Here is a 23,378-nt window from a genome sequence, read left to right as displayed (position 1 = left end):
GAGGGGAGAGGGGGTGGATTGAGGGAGAGGGGGAGGGAGTGGGGGTGGATTGAGGGAGGGAGGGGGAGGGAGTGTGGGTGGATTGAGGAGAGGGGAGGGGAGGGGTGGTGGAGAGGGGGGGGGAGGGAGTGGGGGTGGATTGACGGGGAGGGGGAGGGATTGGTGGTGGATTAAGGGGGACGGAATGTGTGGGGGTGGACAGGGGACAGAGGGAGGGGAAGTGGGGAAGAGGGGGAGGGGGTGGGGGTTGGGATGGATGAGGGGGGGAGGGGGTGGAGTAGGGGAGGGGGACGGGGTGGGGGTGTACTGGGAGGAGCGGGTGGACTGGGGGGAGGGGGATGGGGTGGGGGTGGACTGGGGGGAGGGGGAGGGGAAGGTGGTGTGGGTGGACTAGGAAGAGGGGGAGGGGGTGGACTGGAAGGTGGGGGAGGGGGAGGGGGTGGGGGCGGACCGGGGAGGGGATGGGGGAGGGGATGGGGGCAGACTGGGGGGAGGGGATGGGGGCAGACTGGGGGAGGGGATGGGGGCAGACTAGGGGGAGGGGATGGGGGAGGGGATGGGGGCGGACTGGCGAGCGGATGGGGGTGGACTGAGTGGGAGGAGAGTGGGGGGAATGGGGGGAGGGGGTGGACTGGGGGGAGTGGAGGGAATGGGGGAGGGAGTGGACTGGGGGTGGGTCTGGAGTAGAGAGGAGGTGTATAGAAGGGTGTGGGAGGAGTGGGGGTGGACTGAGTGGAGTGGGAGAGAGTGGGTGAATTGGGGAGAAGGGGGTATAGGGTGGACTGGGGAAAAGGGGTTCTATGAGAGGGGGACTGGGGTAGTGTAGGACGGGATGGGCGTTGCATAGTGGTGGACTGAGTGGGAGTGGTCACAAGAAGTGAGGGTGGACTAGTGGGGAGTAAGAATGAACTATGGTGGAGGCGGAGTGTGGGGGACTGGGAGGAATGGTGGAGAGAAAGTGGTTTGGTAGAGAGAGGGTGGATTGGGGGGAGGTTGGGTGGACTTTGGGGGTGAGTGGGAGAGAACTGGGAGAGTGTGGCCTGTGAGGGGAGAGAGTGGCCTATGGGAAGAGGGCATGGGGCTTTCGGGAGAAGGGAAGAGAGGGTTGACTGGGTGATAGGGAGGGACAAGTTGGCTTGGGGGATGTAGATGGACGAGGGGAGAAGAAGATGGAGAGAGGGTAATACACGGGGGGAGCGGGGTGGGGGGAGGGGGAGAGGGTGGAAAGGAAGGCGTGGACATGGACTAGTGTGGAAAAGAGGCTTGGGAGATGGACTGTGGGAAGGGAGCTTGGACTGGAGGAGGGGGCGGAGGAACTGGGGGAGTGGGAGAGAGAAGGTGCGTCTTTGGGGGGAGATGATGGTCTGGGGGCAAAGAGGGTGGTGAGAAGGTTGTCTGTGAGGTGGGAGGATGGGTTTGGGGATGAGTAGGTGGGCTGCAGGGGAAAGAGAGGGTTTGTCTGTGGGGGGGCTATGGGCAAACCCAGAGGGGGAGAAGGTGGTCTGTGGGGGAGATTGAGTGGAAGGAGGAGGAAAGAGTTGGACATGTATCGGAGGGGGAGGGAAGAGGAGGTGGTCAGGGCAGGGTGGCTGAATCTGAACGTGGATGGCGTCCGGTGGTTTTGGGCGGGCATGATGTCCGGGGAATTTGGGCGTGGAGGACGTCCGGGGATTTTGGGCATGGAGGGCGTCTGGGAATTTTGGGTGTGGAGAGCATCTGGGGGTTTTGGGCATGGAGGATGTCCCTGGGTTTTGGGCATGGAGGGCGTCCCTGGGGTTTTGGGCATGGAGGGCGTCTGGGGATTTTGGGCGTGGAGGGCATTCGGGGGGTTTTGGGTAGTGGATTTTCTGAACTGCTGAATTTTGGATCGAAGTTTGGTGCTCTCCATGGTGCTGAAACCATCATGTTGCACAAGAGATATGGGAGTGCTCTGAAATCAGGTTGTGATCGACAAGCTCTGCTTTCTTCTCTTGTTGGTATATGCAGTAAAAAAAAGAGCTGGACAGTTAGGCTCCCAACAGCCAAATTAATGAAGGGAGATGGTATGAAGGCAGTATGTTACTGAATAATATCCAGAGAATGGAAGAAGAGAGAGAGAGAGAGTCGCTTAAAGGCTACGGGACTTCAAAGCAATTATCAATCATCCTAAGGATCTTTGGCTGTAGTTGGGTGTGGGTATCAGACCAACGCAGGGAGATAGTGTGAGTGACTGGTGTGCAGTCAATGATATTTCCTCTTATTGCAGTCAAATCATGTTTATTGCAATATAGTTAGCCTCACACAATGAAAACCAAGTTGTGAACAATCTTTTTAACAAGACAGCTAGCTTCCATTCACTGGAGATGAGAGAATGAATTGTAAATCTTCCTGTAATGGAAGGGAGGTGCTTGATAATTGCAGTAAGGTGTTGGGCTGGGAAGGGCTGAGCAGTCATAGAAGCAGCTTCCTGATTTAAATAGCAATTATTTCCTCAGTGACTCGCAGTAAAAATAAACTAGAGCGACTCACAGCAAATGTGTAGGTGCGTCCTTTACATCAGGGTCTTTGGCCTATATTCAAGTCAGTCTATGTCTACATCTCTGTTGATGAGTCTGTCTTGATTATATTCCAATGTTATGAAAAAGAATGTGAGTGCCAATATCTCCATGCTTATCAATAAGCAAGTCTCAAAGAAAAATTAGAATCGTGCAAGTATTGGGAATGTGAAAGAGAAAAAAATTTATGCACAGAGGGAGTGTACAGGGAGTGGATGAGGATACACAGCGGCAGTGTACAGGGAGTGGCTGGGATACACGGTGGCAGTGTACAGGGAGTGACTGGGGATATATGGTGGCAGTGTACAGGGAGTGGATGGGTTTATACAAGGCAGTGTAGGGGCAGTGCATGGAGTTGTACAGGGCAGCATGGAGGTAGTGGATGGGGATATACAGGGGGCAGTGTACAGGGAGTGGCTGGGGATACACGGGGGCAGTATAGGGGGAGTACATAGGGCTACACGGGGCAGTGTGGGGGGAGTGGATGGGGATATACGGGGGCAGCATGGGGGAGTGGATGGGGATACACGGGGTAGTGTAGGGGGAGTGGATGGGAATACACAGGGGATAGTGCAGGGGGAGCGGATAGGGATACACAGGGGGCAGTGTAGGGGGAGTGGATGGAGATGCACAGGGGGCAGTGTAGGGGGAGTGGATGGGGATACACGGGGCAGTGTAGGGGGAGTGGATGGTGATGCACAGGGGGCAATGGATGGGATACATAGGGGGCAGTGTAAGGGAGTGGATGGGGACACACGGGGCAGTGTAGGGGGAGTGGATTGGATACACAGGAGACAGTGTAGGTGGAGTGGACCGGATACACAGGGGGCAGTGTAAGGGAGTGGATGGGGACACACACAGGACAGTGTAGGGGAGTGGATGGGATACACAGGGGGCAGTGTAGGAGGAGTGGATGGGAATACACAGGAGTCAGTGTAGGGGAGTGGATGGGGATATAATGGGACAGTGGTTAGGGGTATACAGAGGGCTGTGGAAGGGGAGTGGATGTGGAATGACGGTTCAGTATGGGGGCGTGGATGTGGATATGCATATGCAGAGGGCAGTGCAAGGGGAGTGCCTGGGGATATATACAGGTGGCAGTGGATGGAGATACACGAGTCAATGTATGGGGAAATACAAAAGGCGCTGTATGGGGAGGGGCTGGAGATGCACGGGGAATGGTGGATGAGGATATAATGGGTACAGTGTAGGGGGAGTGGATGGGGATACACGGTACAGTGTAGGGGGAGTGGATGGGGATACACAGGGGGCAGTGTAGGAGGAGTGGATGGGGATACACAGGGGGCAGTGTAGGGGGAGTGGATGGGGATACACAGGGGGCAGTGTAGGGGGAGTGGGTGGGGATACACAGCGGGCAGCGTGAGGGAGAGCGGGTGGGGATACACAGCGGGCAGCGTGAGGGAGAGCAGGTGGGGATACACGGGGGCAGCGTGAGGGAGAGCGGGTGGGGATACACAGGGGGCAGCGTAGGGGGAGCAGATGGGGATACACAGGGGGCAGCGTAGGGGGAGCGGGTGGGGATACACGGGGCAGCGTAGGGGGAGCGGGTGGGGATACACAGGGGGCAGTGTAGGGGGAGCGGGTGGGGATACACAGGGGGCAGCATAGGTGGAGTGGGTGGGGATACACAAAAGGCAGCGTGGGCAGTGGCTGGGGCTATACAGGGGGCAGTGTAGGGGGAGTGGTTGGAAATACACAGGGAACTGTGGATGAGGATATAATGGGAGTGGCGTAGGGGGAGTGGGTGGGGATACACAGGGGGCAGCGGGTGGATATAGAGGTGTGCTATCCAGGTTGTAAAGTCCAAATTATTTTATGAAGTCAGCCTGGACTATAAGTTTTAGTGTTGAATTTGGCTAGGGTAAACAATAGATGTTTCACTCCAGGTATGATTCAAAAGTTCCCTAGAAGTTTTATCAAACAAAGTTTAGGTAAAAATACAGTTAATATGTAAAGAAAATTAACAATAACTTTTACCAATTGCAAACAAGAGAGGTGACCATATTATTGTATAAACTCTTAACAGTTAATTACTGTGCCAACTAAACAAATCCCATCAACAATCACCTCTGCCACAGGTTTAACAGAGAAAACAAGAATGTGCATGTGATGCTGGGACTTAGTCCTCTGGTTGGATTCTGCAGCTTTCTTGATACGCACACAGACAAGCTTGAAGTCAGAACTGCTTTCCAAATCACCAGGGAGAGAGAGTCAGAACACTGCATCCTCTGAATTAAAAGCACCTTCTAACTTACAGCAGACCTTGAGGTAGAGATAATGCCACTGCTGGCCTCTATATTTTAGCCACCAGCAGCAGAACTTTCACTCCAGTAAGGGAAGAAGACCTACTTCTAACTAACCAGCTGAAAGTTCAGCGGGAGCTTTGTGACTAACCCTATGCTATACTTATCCAGGGAGTGTTTGTTGGGTTATTGTAGAGTGTACTTTACTCTGTCTTGTGGTGTAGCTGTCCTGGGAATGTTTGATGACATTGCAAATGGAATTTTCCTCTGCGTCTAAGCCTATGCTGTATCCTTTATGGGAGTCTTTGATTGGACAATGTTGAGGGAATTTTATTCTGTATCTTACTCCATGCTGTAACTGCCCAGAGAGTCTGCACAGAGTGAGCTTTACTTTGATTTGGTTTATTACTGTCACATATACTGGGATACAATGAAAATTATTGTTTCTTGCATGCTACAAGGGCAAATCGTACCATTCATAAATTACATAGGGGAAAAGTAAAGGAGAGGGTGCAGAATGTGGTGTTACAGTTACAGGCGGGGTGAAAAGAAAGATCAACTTAATGTATGATAGCACCATGCCAAAGTCTGATAGCTGGGAAGAAGCTGTTCTTGAATCTGTTGCTACGTTTTCAAACTTTTATATCTTTTTCCCAAGAGAGGAAGTTGGAAGAAAGTATAGGAGGTGTGTTGGGTCCTTGATTATGCTGGCTGTTTTCCAGAGACAGCAGGAAGTGTAAACAGTGTTAATGGATGGGAGGTTGGTTTGTGTGATGCACTGGACTGAGTTCATAAGCCTTTGTAGTTTCTTGCAGTCTTGGACAGAGCAGGAGCCATACCTAACTGTGAAACAACCAGAAAGGATGATTTCTATGGTGCATCTATAAAAGTTGGGGAGAGTTGGCTTGCACATGATGAATTTCCTTAGTCTTCTGAGAAAGTAGAGGCGTTGATAGGCTTTCTTAACTATAGTGTCTGCATGGGGGGACCAGGACAGGTTGTTAGTGATCTGAACACTTAGAAACTTGAAGCTCTTGACCATTTCTACTTTGTCCCCATTGATGTAGACCAGGGTGTGTTCTCCACTATGTTTCCTGAACTTGATGACTATCTCCTTCATTTTGTTGCAGTTGAGGGAGAGATTATTGTCATTGCCCCATTTCACCTAATTCTCTATCTCTTTCCTGTACTCTGTCTCCTCATTCTTTGCAATCCAGTGGTGCCATCAGCAAACTTGAGAATCGAATTGAAGGGGAACTTGGCCAAACAGTCATAGATGTACAAGATATGGTAGGGGGCTGAGAACACAGCCTTGTGGGGTGCGGGTACTGAGGACGATTGTGGAGGAAGCGTTATTGCCTGTCCTTACTGATTGCAGTCTTTGTGCAGGAGGGAATGGAGTGTATGGTGTTGGATTTTGCTGATGACACCAAGATTGGGGGAAAGGCAAATTGTGCGGAGGGTGTGGAGAGTCTGCAGAAGGATCTAGATAGGCTGGGCGATTGGGCCAGGAACTGGCAAATGGAATTTAATGTTGGCAAGTGCGAGGTGGTACACTTTGGTAGGAATAATGGTAGGAAGGATTATTACTTACGTGGAGAAAAACTGCTGCAGGCGACGGTGCAGAGGGACCTCGGGGTCCTTGTGCATGAGTTGCAAAAACCCAGCTTGCAGGTGCAGCAGGTGGTCAGGAAGGCGAATGGGATGCTGGCCTTCATAGCGAGGGGGATTGTATATAAAAGTAGGGAGGTCTTGCTGCGGCTATATAGGGCATTGGTGAGGCCGCAGCTGGAGTACTGTGTGCAGTTTTGGGCGCCGTACTTACGCAAGGATATTTTGGCCTTGGAGGGAGTGCAGAGGAGGTTTACTAGGCTGATGCCGGAGTTGAGGGGATTGAGCTATGAGGAGAGGCTGAATAAACTGGGCTTGTACTCGTTAGAGTTTAGAAGAATGAGGGGAGATCTCATTGAGACGTATAAGATGATGAATGGGTTGGATAGAATAGAGGTGGAGAGACTCTTCCCGCTCAGAAAGGACAGTAGGACTAGGGGGCACAGCCTCAAGATAAAGGGGGGGCGGTTTAGAACGGAGTTGAGGAAGAACTTCTTCACTCAAAGGGTGGTGAATCTCTGGAATTCTCTGCCCGTTGAAGTGGTGAAGGCTACCTCGCTAAATATTTTTAAGAAGCGGGTTGATGGGTTTTTGATAAGAGAGGGGATTAAGGGTTATGGGGAGAGGGCGGGAATGTGGAACTGAGCTACGACAGATCAGCCATGATCTTATTGAATGGCGGGGCAGGTTCGAAGGGCCAGATGGCCTACTCCTGCTCCTATTTCTTATGTTCTTATGTTCTTAAGTCGAGGATCCAGTCGCACAGGCAGGAGCCGCGCCCGAGGCCACGGAATTTGAGATGACTTTTGTAGGATAATGATGTTGAATGCTGAGCTGTAGTCAATAAATAGGAGTCTGAAATTAATGTCTTTATTATCCAGATGCTCCAGTGTTGAGTGTAGGGCCAGGGAGATCATGTCTGCTGTGGAATTGTTGCGGCGATAGACAAGCTGTAGTGGATCCAGGCAGTCTGTGAGACCGGAATTGATGTGTGCCATGACTTAGATTTTGAAGCTCTTCGTGATGATGGACGTCAGGGCCACCAGGCGATAGTCATTAAGGTACGTGCTGTACCTATCCTAGGAATGTTTGATGGGGTCAGTATAGATGGGGCTTGGCTCTGTATCTAATCCTATGCTGTTCCTATCCTGGGAGACTCTGATGGAGACAGCATGGAGGTAGATTTACTTGGTTTCTAATGCCGTGGTGGTCCTGACCTGGGAGTGTTTGGAGGGACAGTGCAGAGGGAGCTTTACTGTGTATCTAACCGCATGCTATATCTTTCCATGTAGTAATTGATGTGGTCAGTGTAACCCTATGATACACCTGCCCTGAGAGTGTTTGATGTGACATTGCAGATAAGGCCATACTCTAACCATGTGCTGTATCCACCAATGTATCCATTGCCAGGTGCCATGGGGGCTGGAGCCTGAGAGCTCAGGTTCATGAAGAGGAGGGCATGAAATGGGGTGGGGGGCATGAAGATGGACTCATTGCTACGCCCCGATGCCAGCAGTCTTTACTGGGGAAAGGTGGGGGTAAACATCCCTTCAATAAGGGGAGGGGAGGGTAGCCATCTGTGGCAGGAGGAAGGATCTTCAATATTAAAAAGGGTGTCCGATGTCTCGGGTTTGCCAGCATGTTTAGCCCCCTCCTCCCCTCTCAGAACTAGTGCAAAACTTGCCTTTCTCCCAAAAAATGATGAAATCTGGGAAAATTGCGATCTGCTTCACACCGGCAAGTCTAGTCAAAATTCTGCCCGTGGTTTATGACGTAACAGTGCTTGGAGCGAGCGTGTTGCCATGAATTCATCTGCTTGTCCCTGTGGTGGAACAAGGTGTTTATAATGACCTGGACATGTTCTAGACATTTTGTCAGAAGGAGCACTCCATTAGCATTTGTTTTCCCTATGCCTTCCCTGCTTAACGTGCCTTTCCAAAGGTTTGTATCCTTCTCGACTCTAGCATTGAAGTCGCCAAGCAGAATCAACTTGCCTCCCTTTGAACTCTGAAGCTAATCATAGGAAAGGAGGTGAGAGCAGGAGTCTGGAGAAATTGTGAGGGGTGACGCAGTGGCCAGTTCGAAAGACAGTAAGAAGCCTCACAACACCAGGTTAAAGCCCTGTTATGTGTGAGACTTCTTACTGTGTTTACCCCAGTCCAACACCAGCATCTCCACATCATGGCAGTCTGAAAGATGCAGCATCAGTTGTTTCTGGATGATGGTGCTTGTTTGATTATTACTAATTATGCATGTGCTAACCTTCCTTCTATTTGGGCATGAGTGCTGACAGGGTACATTTGAATTTGGATTTGAGACAATAACATCAACTGTGATTTCAGTCTGACTGCAGTTAGAGGAAGCATAAAACCAGCATTCTGTCACACTAGCTCTGTCTGGTTGTGAAAAAAGGCAAGCAGTGGCGGTTAGAGATATAGTTGGGTGCACAGGGGAGAGGGGGGCGCGCGCGGTGGGGGGAGAGATGGGGGGCACACGGTGGGGCGAGGGTGGGGGGTTCAGGCAGGGGGAGAAAGGTGGCGGGCAGAGGGGGAGAGAGAGGGAGGGAAGTGGCGGGTGGGGCAGAAAGTCATAGAGGTTTACAGCATGGAAATAGGCCCTTCAGCTCAACTTGTCCATGCCACCCTTTTTTTAAACCCCTAAGCTCATCCCAATTGCCTGCATTTGGTCCATATTCCTCTATGCCCGTCTTATCCATGTAACTATCTAAATGCTTTTCAAAAGATAAAATTGTACCCACCTCTTCTACTATCTCTAGCAGCTTGTTCCAGACACTCACCACCCTCTGGATGAAAAAACTGCTCCTCTGGACACTTTTATATCTCTCCCATCTGGATACTTTTATATCTCTCCCCTCTGGATACTTTTATATCTCTCCCCTCTGGATACTTTTATATCTCTTCCCTCTCATCTTAAACCTATGCCCTCTAGTTTTAGACTCCCCTACCGTTGGGAAAAGATATTGACTATCTAGCTGATCTGTGCCCCTCATTATTTTGTAAACCTCTATAATATCACCCCTCAGCCTCCTGTGCTCCAGAGAAAGATGTCCCAGTCTATCCAGCCTCTCCGTATAACTCAAACCATCAAGTCCCGGTAGCACCCTAGTAAATCTCGTATGCATTCTTTCTAGTTTAATAATATCCTTTCTACAATAGGGTGACCAGAATTGCACACAGTATTCCAAGTATGGCCTTATCAATGTCATGTACAACTTCAACAAGACGTCCCAGCTCCTGTATTCAGTGTTCTGACCAATGAAACCAAACATGCTGAGTGCCTTCTTTACAATTCTGCCCAAATGTGACTCCACTTTCAAGGAGCTATGAACATGTACCCCTAGATCTCTTTGTTCTGTAACTCTCCCCAGCGCCCTACCATTAACTAAGTAAGTTCAATCTTCCAAAATGCATCACCTTGCATTTGTCTAAATTAAACTCCATCTGCCATTCATTAGCCCACCGGCCCAATTGATCAAGATCCCATTGCAATCCGAGATAATCTTCTTCACTGTCCACTATGCTACCAATCTTGGTGTCATCTGCAAACTTGCTAACCATACCTCCTATATTCTCATCTAAATCATTAATATAAATGACAAATAACAGTGAACTGAGCACTAATCCCTGAGGCACATCGCTGGTAACAGACCTCCAGTTTGAAAAACAACACTCTACAATCTGTCAAGAAGCCAATTTTGTATCCATTTAGATACCTCACCCTGGATCCCGTGAGATTTAACCTTATGCAACAACCGACCATGCGATATCTTGTCAAAGGCCTTGCTAAAGTCCATGTAGACAACATCAACTGCGCTGCCCTTATCTACCTTCTTGGTACCTTATCTACCTTATCTCAATTACATCTGTGAGACATGATTTTCCACTCACAAATCCGTGCTGACTGTCCCTAATCTGTCCTTGCTTCTCTAAATGCCTGTAGATCCTGTCTCTCAAGATGACTTCCAACAACTTACCCTCCACAGATGTGAGTCTAGTTCCCAGGCTTTTCCCTGCAAAGACACAACATTTGCCACTCTCCAATCTTCAGGCACATCACCCGTGACTATCAATGATTCAAACATCTCAGCTAAGGGACCCGTAATTTCCTCTCTCGCCCCCCACAATGTCCTGGGATATACTTCATCAGGTCCTGGGGATTTATCTACCTTGATGTGCTTTAAGACTTCCAGCACCACCACCTCTCCTCAAGACATCACTATTTATTTCCCCAAGTTCCCTGACATCCATGCTTTTCTCAATAGTAAATATTGATGAGAAATATTCATTTAGGATCTCACCCATCTCTTGTGGTTCCGCATGCACATAGATGATCTTGTTGATCTTTAAGAGGCCCTACTCTCTCCCTTGTTACTCTTTTGCCTTTATGTCTTTGTTTGACATCTTTGGATTCTCCTTTGCCTTATCTGCCAAAACAATTTTGTGCCCCCTTTTTGCCCTTCTCATTTCTCTCTTAACTCTATTCCTACACCCCCATACTCTTCAAGAGATTCACTTGATCCCAGCTACCTATGCATGTCATGAGCCTCTTTCTTCTTCTTGACCAGGGCCTCAATATCCTGACTCATCCAGGTTCCTGACTTCTGCCAGCCTTGCCCTTCATTCTAAGAAGAATGTGTTTAACCTGAACCCTGGTATATCAAGAGAAGCTGATATCCTAGTTCAGGTCATAGGGAAGGCAAATGGGATCAAAGGGAATGAAGCATAAATACAAGGAAACTATGCAAGGTACTAGTTAGAGCACACCTGGAATATTGCGTGCAGTTTTGGTCCTCTTATTTAAAGAAAGATAAACAGGCACCAGTGGCAATCCAGAAAATTTAATAGGTTCATCCTGGGTATGGAAGGATTTTCTTATAAGGAGAAGTTAAGTGGAATGGGCCTGTATTTACTGTTGCTCAGAAGAATGAAAAGCAACTGATTGAGGTATGCGAATCTCAGGTTGACAGGGTAGATGCTGAGCAGATGTTTGCCCTTGTGGGAGAGTATTGGCAGTAAGAAGTCTCACAACACCAGGTTAAAGTCCAACCAGTTTATTTGATAGTAAACCCACGGGTGGGGGCGGGCAGGGGAGGAGGGGGGAGGGTGGGGGCGGGCGGGGGAGGAGGGGGGAGGGTGGGGGCGGGCGGGGGAGGAGGGGGGAGGGTGGGGGCGGGGGAGGAGGGGGGAGGGTGGGGGCGGGGGAGGAGGGGGGAGGGTGGGGGCGAGCAGGGGAGGAGGGGGCGGGCGGGGGGGAGGGAGGGGGCGGGCAGGGGAGGAGGGGGCGGGTGGGGGTGGGCGGGGGAGAGAGAGTGAGGGAGGGAGGTGGTGGGGGAGAGAGGGAGGTGGCGGGGGAGAGAGGGAGAGAGGGAGGTGGCGGGGGAGAGAGGGAGAGAGGGAGGTGGCGGGGGGAGAGGGAGGGAGGGAGGTGGCGGAGGGGGGGAGGGAGGGAGGTGGCGGAGGGAGGGAGTGGGTGGGGGAGGGAGAGACAGGAAGGAAGTGTGCAGGTGGGGGAGAGAGGGAGAGGGTGGACTGGGGCAGGCAGGGGATAGAGGGAGGAAAGGAGGGGATGGGAATGGGAGGGAAGGAGGGGGCGGGCGGGGGAGAGAGGGAGGGAAGGAGGGGGCAGCGGGCGGGGGAGAGAGGGAGGGAGGGAGGGAAGGAGGGGGTGGCGGGAGGGAAGGAGGGGGCAGGCAGGTGAGAGAATGAGAGAGAGGGTGGGCAGGGGAGAGAGAGGGAGCGAGGAAGGGTGAGGGCAGGAGGGGGAGGGAGGGGATGGGTGGGGAGAGGGAGGAACGGGGGGAGAGGATTTGTGGGGGACAGAGAGGGTGGATGCCGAGGGAGGGGGTGGGAGAGATAGGGTGGGAGGGAGTGAGGGAGGGAGGGGGAGGGCAGGAGGGAGGGAGGGGGTGGGTGAGGGAGGGAGGGAGGGAGTGGACGGGAGGGAGGGAGTGGACGGGAGGGAGTGGGAGGGAGGGAGTGGGCGAGGGAGGGAGGAGGAACAAGGGGGGAGGGAGGAGGAACAAGGGGGGGAGGGAGGGAGCAGGCAGAGGAGGAAGGGGGAGCGAGGGAGGGGGTGGGCGGGGGAGCGAGAGGGAGGGGGTGGGCGGGGGAGCGAGAGGGAGGGAGAGTGTGCACCAGGGATGAGTACTGTGGAAAGAGAGAGTGTGTACAGAGGAGAGAGAGAAAGAGAGAGCATGTGTAGATGGGAACGGGAGAGACTTTTTGAAAGAAATTTAGTGTGTGTGTGTGTACAGGAGAAAGAGAGCGGATGGGGAAAGAGAAAGAGAGAGAGTGTATGGTGGAATGAGACAGTGGGAGTGGGAGAGTACAGAGGGAGGGACGGGACAGAGTGGGTGGGAGTGTATACAGGTGAAAGCGGGGGAGAGGGAGGAAGGTAGAATGTTCTGCGGACGAAGAGAATGGGAAAGTGTGCAGGGAACAGAGAGAGTGGCAGTGTGTACAGGATACAGAGAGAGAGAGTGTGTACAGAGGTCAGAGAAGGTTTGGATAATAAGGAGAGCTGGATCAGCTGCGATTTTTCTCCCTGGAGGATGCGTTGTGACCTTATAGAAATTTATAAAATCATTAGGGGCAAAGATGAGATGAATATTTAATGTCTTTTTCTCAGGTTAATGGAATCTGAAACCAGAGGGCATAGGTTTAAGATGAGAGGGGAAAGATCTGAAAGGGATCTGAGGAGCATTGTTTTCACACAGAGGGTGGTGCATATATGGAATGAATTGCAAGAGCAGGTGGTCGAGGCTTGTACATTTGGACAGGTATATGGATAAGAAAGGTTAGAGGGATATAGACCAAATACAGGCAAATAGGTTCAGTTTAAGAAAACTGAACAGCATGGATGAGTTGGACCGAAGGTCCTGTGTCTATGCTCGATATCTCTATTTCTTTAACCATCAACTGCCAGAGAGAGGAGGACAAATTGGGGGTTGTAGAAACAGACAGACAAGTGCAAAGATTGGAGTCTAGAAAGCTGGGATAGAATTCTATGTGATTCCATCAGCACATCGACTCTGTGGCCACCAGTGTACAGGGCAAAGATAGGGAGAGAGAGCTTGAGTCAAGTCTCTGATATTTTACTAAGCAATGCCTGAGCTGCTGAGAGCTATATAAATATTTTACAGTTGGGACACAGATTCAATGTGTTGTGAGTGATTGGTTGGTGTTTGTCTTCTCTCGGGCAGTATGTTGTGGAGAGGTGGGTGAAAATGGCAGCAATAATCGGTATAAAGTGGGTGGAATGTGTTATGTTCAAGATTGTTCATTCGTGCTGTGTCTGAAGTGGTGTTCTTGTGTTGCAGGAGTCGTACAGCGCTGTATTCCTGTGAAGTATCACTACTCCTCCTCAACAGTGCCACGGAACCTTCCAGGCAACCTAACCATGACCATCCGACAAGATGAGTGGCATGCCCTACGTAAGTACTGGGGAAAGAGGGCCTGGACTGAGCTTGGGATGGTATTGAGTTTCTTGAGTGTTGTTGGAGCTGCACCCATCTAGGCAAATGGGGAGTCTTCCATCACAGTCCTCACTTGTGCCTTGTAGATGGTGGAGAGGCTTTGAGGAATCAGGAGGTGAGCTACTCACTGCAGTATTCCGAGACTTTGACACTGCATTCACAGTAATTATGTGGCTAGTTCAATTCAATTTCTGGTCAATGCCCCCCACCCCCAACCTCCCCGCCCCCCTAAAGATGTTCCAAGATGTTATTGGGGAAGTTCTGCAGAAGTACAAATGTGACTTGCCTTTTATCAGCCCAAGGACAGCTCATTATCTGAGGGGTTGTAATTGAAGCTGAGATTGTGTTATCACTAGCAAAGATCTGGCCATCCGATATAGGGAAGGTCAGTGATGAAGCAGCTGAAGATAGTTGGGCCCAGGACAAAAGTAAAGGCTCTGTCTAACATTCAAAACGAAATAGATGAAATGATTGCACAAATAGAATTAAATAAATAGGGTCCGCTATCATGTCAGAGACCTGGTTGCAGGATGATTGAGATAGGTTAGGACCTGAATATTGAAGGGTACATGATATTGGGATGGCATGGTGGCACAGTGGTTAGCATCGCTGCTTCACAGCACCTGGGATTTGGGTTCGATTCCTGGCTTGCGTCACTGTCTGCATGGTGTTTGCACGTTCTCCCCATGTCTGCGTGGCGATTGCACATTCTCCCCATGTCTGCGTGGCATTTCCACGTTCTCCCCGTGTCTGCGAGGCATTTACACATTCTCCCCGTGTCTGTGTGGATTTCCTCCGGGTGCTCCGGTTTCTTCCCACACCCCAAAGATGTGCAGGTTTGGTGGATTGGCCGCTCTAAGTTGCGTCTTAATATGAGGGGACCAGCAAGGGTAAATACATAGGGTTGTAGGGATAGGGCCAGGGTGGGATTTGTGATTGGTGCAGACTCAATGGGCCAAATGAGGCCCCCTTCTGCACTATAGGATCCTATGATTTTGGAAGAGCAGGAAGCTTTGAAACAATGGAGAGATGGCTCTGTTAATTAATAATGGTATTAGCACAATAGAAGGATGACTGAAGTTAAGGAAACCAGGATGTGGAAGCAGTCTAGGTAGGCGTGAGGAATGGTAAAAGCACATTCACTTGTGGGTGGTATTAAGGCCCCCCAAATAGTAACCACATGGTAGAGCAGGGTATAAAGAAATGATTGGGAGCTTCTTAGAAAGGTATGGTATAATCAAGGGATTTAATCTATATATAAATTGGAAAAAGAAACAGATCATAGAATCCCTACAGTGCTGAAGGAGGCCATTCAGCCCATCGAGTCCGCACTGACTACAATCCCACCCAGGCCCTATTCCTGTAACCCCACATATTTACCCTGCTAATCCCCTGACACTGTGGTCAATTTAGCATGGCCAATTAACCTAATCCACACATCTTTGGACTGTAGGAAGAAACTGGAGCACCTGGAGGAAACCCACATAGACATGTGGAGAATGTGCAAACTTGAGGCTGGAATTGAACCTGATCCCTAGCGCTGTGAGGCAGCAGTGGTAAGCACTGTGCCGCCGTAGGCAAAGGTAGCTATGTGAGGAACTCTGGAGCCAGTCAGAGAGCAGGTTATTCTAGACCTGGGATTGTGCAGTGAGATGGCATCAAATTATGACCCCAGTGAAGGCACTGTAGCAGCAATCATAATAGAATTGAGGTTTGCATTCAGTTTGAGGGAGGGATGATTTAAGATTAACATTTTAAACATTTAATTACGAGGGCATGAAAGCAGAGCTAGCGAAAGTAAACTGGCAGATGAGGTTAAGGGATAGGTCAGTAGAGATGCAGTGGCAGAAGTTTAAAGGGATATTTCAGAAAACATAAGGTAGTTGCATAGAACATAGAAAAACTACAGCACAAACAGGCCCTTTGGCCCACAGGTTGCGCTGATGATATCCATACCTACTAGGCTTACCTATAACCCTTAATTCTATTAAGTTCCATGTACTTATCTAGAAGTCTCTTGAAAGACCCTATCGAATTTGCCTCCGCCACCACTGACGGCAGCTGATTCCACTCACCCACCACCCTCTGAGTGAAAAACTCACCCCTGATATCTCCTCTGTACCTACTCCCCAGCACCTTAAACCTGTGTCCTCTCGTAGCAACCATTCCAGCCCTTGGAAAAAGCCTCTGAGAATCCACCCGATCTATTCCTCTCAACATCTTATACACTTCTATCAGGTCACCTCTCATCCTTCATGTCTCCAAGGAGAAAAGACTCCCTCAACCTATCCTCATACGGCATGCCACCCAATCCAGGCAAAATCCTTGTAATTCTCCTCTGCACCCTTTCAATAGCTTCCACATCCTTCCTGTAATGAGGCGACCGGAACTGAGCACAATACTCCAAGACGGTCTGACTAGGGTCTTACAAAGCTGCAACATTATCTCCCGACTCCTAAACTCAGTCCCTCGATCAGTGAAGGCCAGTACACCATATGCTTTCTTAATCACATCCTCTACCTGCGAGGCCAATTTAAGAGTCCTATAGACCTGGACCCCAAGGTCCTTCTGATCCACTACACTGCTAAGAGTCTTACCCTTAATACTATACTCCTTCATCCCATTTGACCTGCCAAAATGGACCACTACACATTTATCCGGGTTGAAGTCCATCTGCCATTTCTCCGCCCAGTCTTGCATCCTATCTATGTCACGCTGCAACTTCTGACATCCCTCCAAACTATCCACAACACCACCAACCTTCGTGTCATCAGCAAACTAACCAACCCATCCCTCCACTTCCTCATCCAGGTCATTTATGAAAATTATAAACAGCAAGGGTCCCAGAACAGATCCCTGGGGCACTGCACTGGTGACCGACCTCCATGCAGAAAAAGACCCATCTACAACCACTCTCTGCCTTCTGCAGGCAAGCCAGTTCTGGATCCACAAGGCAACAGCCCCTTGGATCCCATGCCCTCTCACTTTCTCAAGAAGTCTTGCATGGGGGACCTTATCAAATGCCTTGCTAAAGTCCATATAAATCACATCTACCGCTCTTCCTTTGTCAGTGTATTTAGTCACATTTTCAATGAACTCAACCAGGATCGTAAGGCACGATCTGCCTTTGACAAACCCGTACTACTATTGAGCATACTAAACTTCTCTAGGTGTTCATAAATCCTGTCCCTCAGAATCTCCATCAACTTACCAACCACTGAAGTTAGACTCACCGGTCAGTAATTTCCTGGGCTATTCCTATTCCCTTTCTTGAATATAGGAACCACATCTGCAATCCTTCAATCCTCCGGAACCACTCCCGTTTCCATCGACAATGCAAAGATCATTGCCAGAGGCTCTGCAATCTCTTCCCTGGCCTCCCACAGTAACCTGGGGTACATCCCATCCAGTCCTGGCGATTTATCTATCTTGATGCTATTCAAAACTTCCAACACATCCTCTTTCTTAATATCCACATAATGAATCCGCAAGTCTGCAGTACAAACACCCAGATCTTTTTCAACCACCCAGATCTTTTTCAGCCGTGAATACTGAGGTATTCATTAAGCACCTCTGCTATTTCTACCGGTTCTGTACAAACTTTCCCACCGTCACATTTTATAGTTCCTATTCCTTCACATCTCATCCTTTTACCCTTCACATATTTGTAGAAGGCTTTAGGGTTCTCCTTAATCTTACCTGCCAAGGCCTTCTCATGACCCCTTCTGGCTCTCCTAATTCCCTTCTTAAGTTCCTTCCTATAAGCCATATACTCCTCTAGATCCCTAACATCTCCTAGCTCTCTGAACCTTTACTTTTCTTTTTGACCAGGTTCATTACAACTTTCGTGCACCATGGTCCCCATTACCTACCAAAACCTCCCTGTCTTATCAGAACGTTGTCGTGCAGAACTCTAGACAAACATTCCTTGAAAATCTGCCACCTTACTTCAGTACTTTTTCCCGAGAACACCTCCTTCCAAATTACTCATCTAATTTCCTTCCTGATGGCTTCATATTTCCCCTTACTCCAGATAAACACTTTCCTAACATGCATTCCAACAAGAAAGAAAAATTCGAAGAGGAGGAGCCACCATCCATGATTAAGTGAAAAAGTTAAGGATATTAAGAAAAGGTATACATTCGCACAAAGATGGGTGTGAAGATTGGACAGAATATAATGACCAAAGGATTGATAAGGAGGACAAAATTAGAGTACGTGGCAAAGCTAATGGAAACAGGAAGACGAAGAGTTTCTATTGTTAAAGAAAAAAGGTGTTAACAAAGTGAGCGTTGGTCTTTTAGAAAGTGTGTGTGGAGAATTGATAATAGAAACAAAAAGGTGGCAGATGAATTGAACCGGTATTTTGCAGCGGTCTTCACTATAGCGGATACAAGTAACATTCCAGAAATAGCTATAAATCAGGAAATGGAAGGGAGGGAGAAATTCAGGAAAATTATTATCACCTGGGAATTGGTACAGAATAAACTGTTGGGTCTGTGGGCTAATAAATCCCTGGGTCCTGATGGACTTCATCTTAGGCTCTTAAAAGAAGTAGCGAGTAATATAGATGATGCATTCGATTTAATTTTTCAAAACTCTCTATATTTGGGAAGTTCCCATTAGATTAGATTCCTTAATTCAAAAAAGAGAGGGAGACAGGAAACCACAGGTCAGCTAGCTTAATTCCGTCAGAGGGAAATGTTAGCTATTTTAAAAGATGTTATAACTGAGCATTTAGATAAGTTCAAACTAATCTGGCAAAGTCATCATGATTTTGTGAAAGGGAAATCATGTTTAACTAATTGATGGGATTCTTTGAAGAATTCTGCAAATGCTGTGGATAGAGGGGAACTGGTGGATGTACTGTACTTTAATTTCCAGAAGGCATTTATTAAATTGTCACATCAAAGGTTATTGTGGAAAATAGACCCTCATGGTAAAGAGGGTGACATATTGACATCAATAGAAGATTCACTGGCTGACAGGAAAGTAGGCATAAATGGATCTTTTTCTGCCTGGCAAAATGTAGTGAGTGGTGTGCCACAGGGATCAATGCCAGGGCCTCAACTGTTTACATTTAGCATGAATGATTTGGATGAAGGGACTGATGATATGATTGCTAAATTTACTGATGATGCAAAGGTAGGTGGGAAAATAAATCTTGAAGAGAACATAAGGAGGCTACCAAATGACATAGGTTAAGTAAGTGGGCAAAGATCTGGCAACTGAAGTATAATGTGAGAAAATGTGAAATTATTCATTTTGGCAAGAAGAATAAAGAAGAATATTGTAGTGGGAGATTGTAGTTCTAAGGTGCAGAGGGATCCAGGTATCTTGGTACATTAATCACAAAGGGTGATAATCAGGAAAGCTAATAGAATGTTATTGTTTATTGTGAGGGGGCATTGAATACAATGGTAGAGAAATTATGCTTCAGTTATCGAGGGTATTAGTGAGACCACATATGGAAAGTGGTATTGGTCTCCTTATTTAAGGCAGGATTAAATGCATTGGGAGCGGTTCAGAGAAGGTTTACCAGATTAACAGCTGAAATGGTTAGGTTGACTTCTGAAGAAAGGTCAGATCGGCTAAGCCTATATCCTCTGAATAAAGCCCGGCCACCATAAATTAACAATTAGTGTCCCAGGATGTGTAGGTCATGTGGACTAGTTATGGTAAATGCACAGGGTTATGGGGACAAAGTAAGAGCGTCAGGGCTGGGGGAGGGAGAGGGTGGTTGGCCATGATAAGAACTGTTGGAGAGTCCGTGCAGACTCTGGAATGAATGGCATCCTTCTGCATTGTAGGGATTCTATGGGAGCATTTAATGGGAACGATGGAGAGGGAGCTTTGCTCTGTATCTGACTTCGTACTTGATTAGATTTATTATTGTCACGTGTATGTGACAATAAAGTGCAAAGTATTGTTTCTTATGCACTACACAGACAAAGCATACCATTCATAGAGAAGGAAACGAGAGAGTGCAGAATGTAGTGTTACAGTCATAACTAGGGTGTAGAGAAAGATCAACTTAATGCAATGTAGGTCCATTCAAATGTCTGATGGCAGCAGGGAAGAAGCTATTCTTGAATCGGTTGGTACATGATTTTTTATATCTTTTTCCCGATGGAAGAAGGCAGAAGAGATTATGTCCAGGGTGGGGTCTTTGATTATGCTGGCTGCTTTTCCAAGGCAGCGAGAAGTGTAGATAGAATCAATGAATGGGAGGCTGGTTTGAGTGATGGACTGGGCTTCATTCATGACCTTTTGTAGTTCCTTGCAGCCTTGGACAGAGCAGAAGCCACACCAAGCTGTGATGCAAACAGAAAGAATGCTTTCTATGGTGTATCTGTAGGAGTCGGATGATGGTCATTTTCTTGAAGCAGGTAGGGATTGTTGTAAAGAGAGGTTGAAGATGTTTGTGAATACCCCCACCAGCCGGTCCAGGCAGGATCTGAGTGCTCATCTGGGTACTCCATCCAGGTCAGTCTCTTTCTGTGGGTTGATTTTTGAGAAGGATGCTCTGATGTCTACAATAGTGACCTCAGATACAGGTTCAGCCGAGGCATCCAGGGTGGAGGGCATGCTCTCGCTGACCTTTTGCTCAAAACGGCCATAGAATAAATTAAGCTCATTGGGGAGGAGTTCGTTTGAGCTGGCAATTTTATCTGCCTTCATCTTGCAGCCTGTAATGTCTTGCAGACCTAGCCATAGTGGGCGGGAGTCAGGAATTCCAGCTTGGTCCAGTACTGTCTTTTGATATTTTTGATGGATGGCCTTAGATCATATCTGCCTTTCTGCACTATCAAGGCCAGGGTCGCCTCACTTGAATGCCTCAGACCTGGACTTCAGCAAGCAATGGATATCCCTGTTCATCCATGGTTTCCAGTTGGGAAACATGCGGATTTACTTCTTTTGCACACTTACTAATTAAGTTAACTACCTTAAAGGCATACTCGTTCAGGCTGGACGCAGAGTTTTTAAATACTTATCAGTTTACCGACTCTAACCTGTCCCGGGAGTGATTTACTGGGGACAGTACAGAAGGAACTTTAATCTGTATCTGGCCCTGTGCTATACTGGCCGTGGGAAGGTTTGATTGGATGGTATGTACTGGAATCATAAAATCTTCCAACACAGATGAAAGCCATTCAGCTCACTCACCAGAGGAAATAGATTTTCTTTCTCCCCTTTCTGTCAAAACCTCTCATCATTTTAAAAACTTCAATGAGGTCACCCTTTAATCTTCTGATATGGATGAGAATGTGGGGGGAGGGGGAATTGATAAGTAAATATGCAGATTGATAGGGTAGTTCATAGTGAAGAAGTTGGTTGAAGATATAGATGAGTTGATCAGAAGGGCAGAACAGTGGTAGATGGTATTTAACCCTGATGATTGTGAGGTGATGCGCTTTGGAAGATGTAACAGGACAAGGGAGTATTTAATGAATAACAGAACGCTGGGAAGTTCAGAGGAACAGATGGATCTTGGGCTACTTATTCATACATCCCTGAAGTCGGAATAGCATGTGAATAAGATAGTTAAGACATTCAGGACACTTGTTTTTAATTACTCATGGCATAGTGTATAAGAGCAAGGAGTTACAGAACACTGGTGAGGCACAGCAGGAGCATTTATGTATAGTTTTGGTCACCTTTCTGTAGGAAGGATGTGAGAGCACTAGAGGAGATAGAGAGGAGGTTCACCAGAATGTTGCCTGGATGGAGGTTTGAGCTATAAAGAGAGACTAAGTAGGCTTAGAACATAGAACATTACAGCGCGGTACAGGTCCTTCGGCCCTCGATGTTGCGCTGACCGGTGGAATGAATCTAATGACCCTCTAACCTAAACTATTCCAATATTATCCATATGCCTATCCACTGACCATGTGAACGCCCTTAAAGTTGGCGAGTCCACAACTGCTGCCTCTGACACCCATCCTATAATTACCACTCCTTAATTTAAAGCTATGTCCCCTTGTGTTAGCCATCACCATCCGAGGAAAAAGGCTTTCACTATCCACCCTATCTAACCCCCTGATCATCTTGTATGCCTCAATTAGGTCACTCTCAACCTCCTTCTTTCTAACAAGAACAACCTCAAGCCCCTCAGCCTTTCCTCATAAGACCTTCCCACCATACCAGGCAACATCCTGGTAAACCTCCTCTGCACCCTTTCTGATGCCTCCACATCCTTCTTACAATGCGGCGACCAGAACTGTATACAATACTCCAACTGCGGCCGCACCAGAGTTTTGTACAGTTGCAACATGACCTCACAGCTCCAAAATTCAATCCCTCTACCAATAAAAGCTAACACACCGTATGCCTTCTTAACAACCTTATCAACCTGGGTGCCAACTTTCAGGGATCTATGCACGTGTACACCAAGATCTCTCTGCTCGTCAACACTACCAAGAGTCCTTCCAATAGCCCTATATTCTGTACTCCTGTTATTCTCACCAGAGTGAATCACCTTACACTTTTCCGCGTTAAACTCCATTTGCCACCTCTCAGCCCAGCTCTGCAGCTTATCTATGTCCCTCTGCAAACTGTAACATCCATCCTCACTGTCTACAACTCCTCCGACTTCAGTGTCGTCAGCAAATTTATTAACCCATCCTTCTACACCCTCATCTAGGTCATTTATAAAAATGACAAACAGCAGTGGCCCCAAAACAGATCCCTGCAGTACACCACTTGTAACTGAACTTCAGGTTGACTATTTCCCATCAACCACCACCCTCTGTCTTCTATCAGCTAGCCAATGCCTGATCCAAACTGCTAAATCACCCTCAATCCCATGCATCTGCATTTTCTGCAGTAGCCTACCATGGGGAACCTTATCAAACGCTTTGCTGAAATCCATACACACCACATCAACTGCCTTACCCTTATCCACCTCTTTGGTCACCTTTTCAAAAACCTTGATAAGGTTTGTGAGGCATGACATACCCTTCACAAAACCATGTTGACTATCCCTAATCAATTTATTTCTCTCTAGATGATTATAAATCCTATCCCTTATAATTCTTTCCAAAACTTTGCCCACAACAGAAGTAAGGCTCACCGATCTATAATTCCCAGGATGGTGTCTACTCCCCTTCTTGAACAAGGGGACAACAGTTGCTATCCTCCAGTCTTCCGGTACTATACCTGTAGCCAATGATGACATGAAGATCAAAGCCAAAGGCTCTGTAATCTCCTCCCTAGCGTCCCAGAGAGTCCCAGGGTAAATCCCATCCGGCTCAGGGGACTTATCTATTTTCATACTCTCAAGAATTGCTAACACCTCCTCCTTAAGCACCTCAATCCCATCTAGTCTAAAAGCCTGTATCTCAGTATTCTCCTCGACTACATTGACTTTTTCCTGCATGAATACTGACGAAAAATATTCATTTAGTGCCTGTCCTATCTCTTCAGGCTCCACGCACAACTTCTCACTACTACCTGTGACTGGCCCTAATCTTG

The 23,378-nt window shown here is 48.1% G+C and overlaps 1 protein-coding gene across 2 annotated transcripts in view; it reads left to right on the top strand.

The window, feature by feature from the left end:
* LOC145339297 (transmembrane protein 178B-like) overlaps positions 1–23,378 on the top strand; it is a 65,523-nt gene that overhangs the window by 2,793 nt on the left and 39,352 nt on the right. The window contains exon 2 of one of the 2 annotated variants that reach the window (XM_080183721.1): positions 13,752–13,862. In XM_080183721.1, coding sequence (XP_080039847.1) covers positions 13,752–13,862 — 111 coding nt within the window. Of the gene's footprint in view, positions 1–13,748; positions 13,863–23,378 lie in introns of both variants that reach the window. The other variant, XM_080183720.1, reaches the window with a different exon arrangement.

This window comes from Carcharhinus amblyrhynchos, unplaced genomic scaffold (genome assembly GCF_965287045.1).
Source record: "Carcharhinus amblyrhynchos unplaced genomic scaffold, sCarAmb.v2.hapA scaffold_386, whole genome shotgun sequence".
NCBI classification, from domain to species: domain Eukaryota; kingdom Metazoa; phylum Chordata; class Chondrichthyes; order Carcharhiniformes; family Carcharhinidae; genus Carcharhinus; species Carcharhinus amblyrhynchos.
Note: the sequence above shows the minus strand (reverse complement) of the source record. Positions and strands in the feature narration are given on the sequence as shown.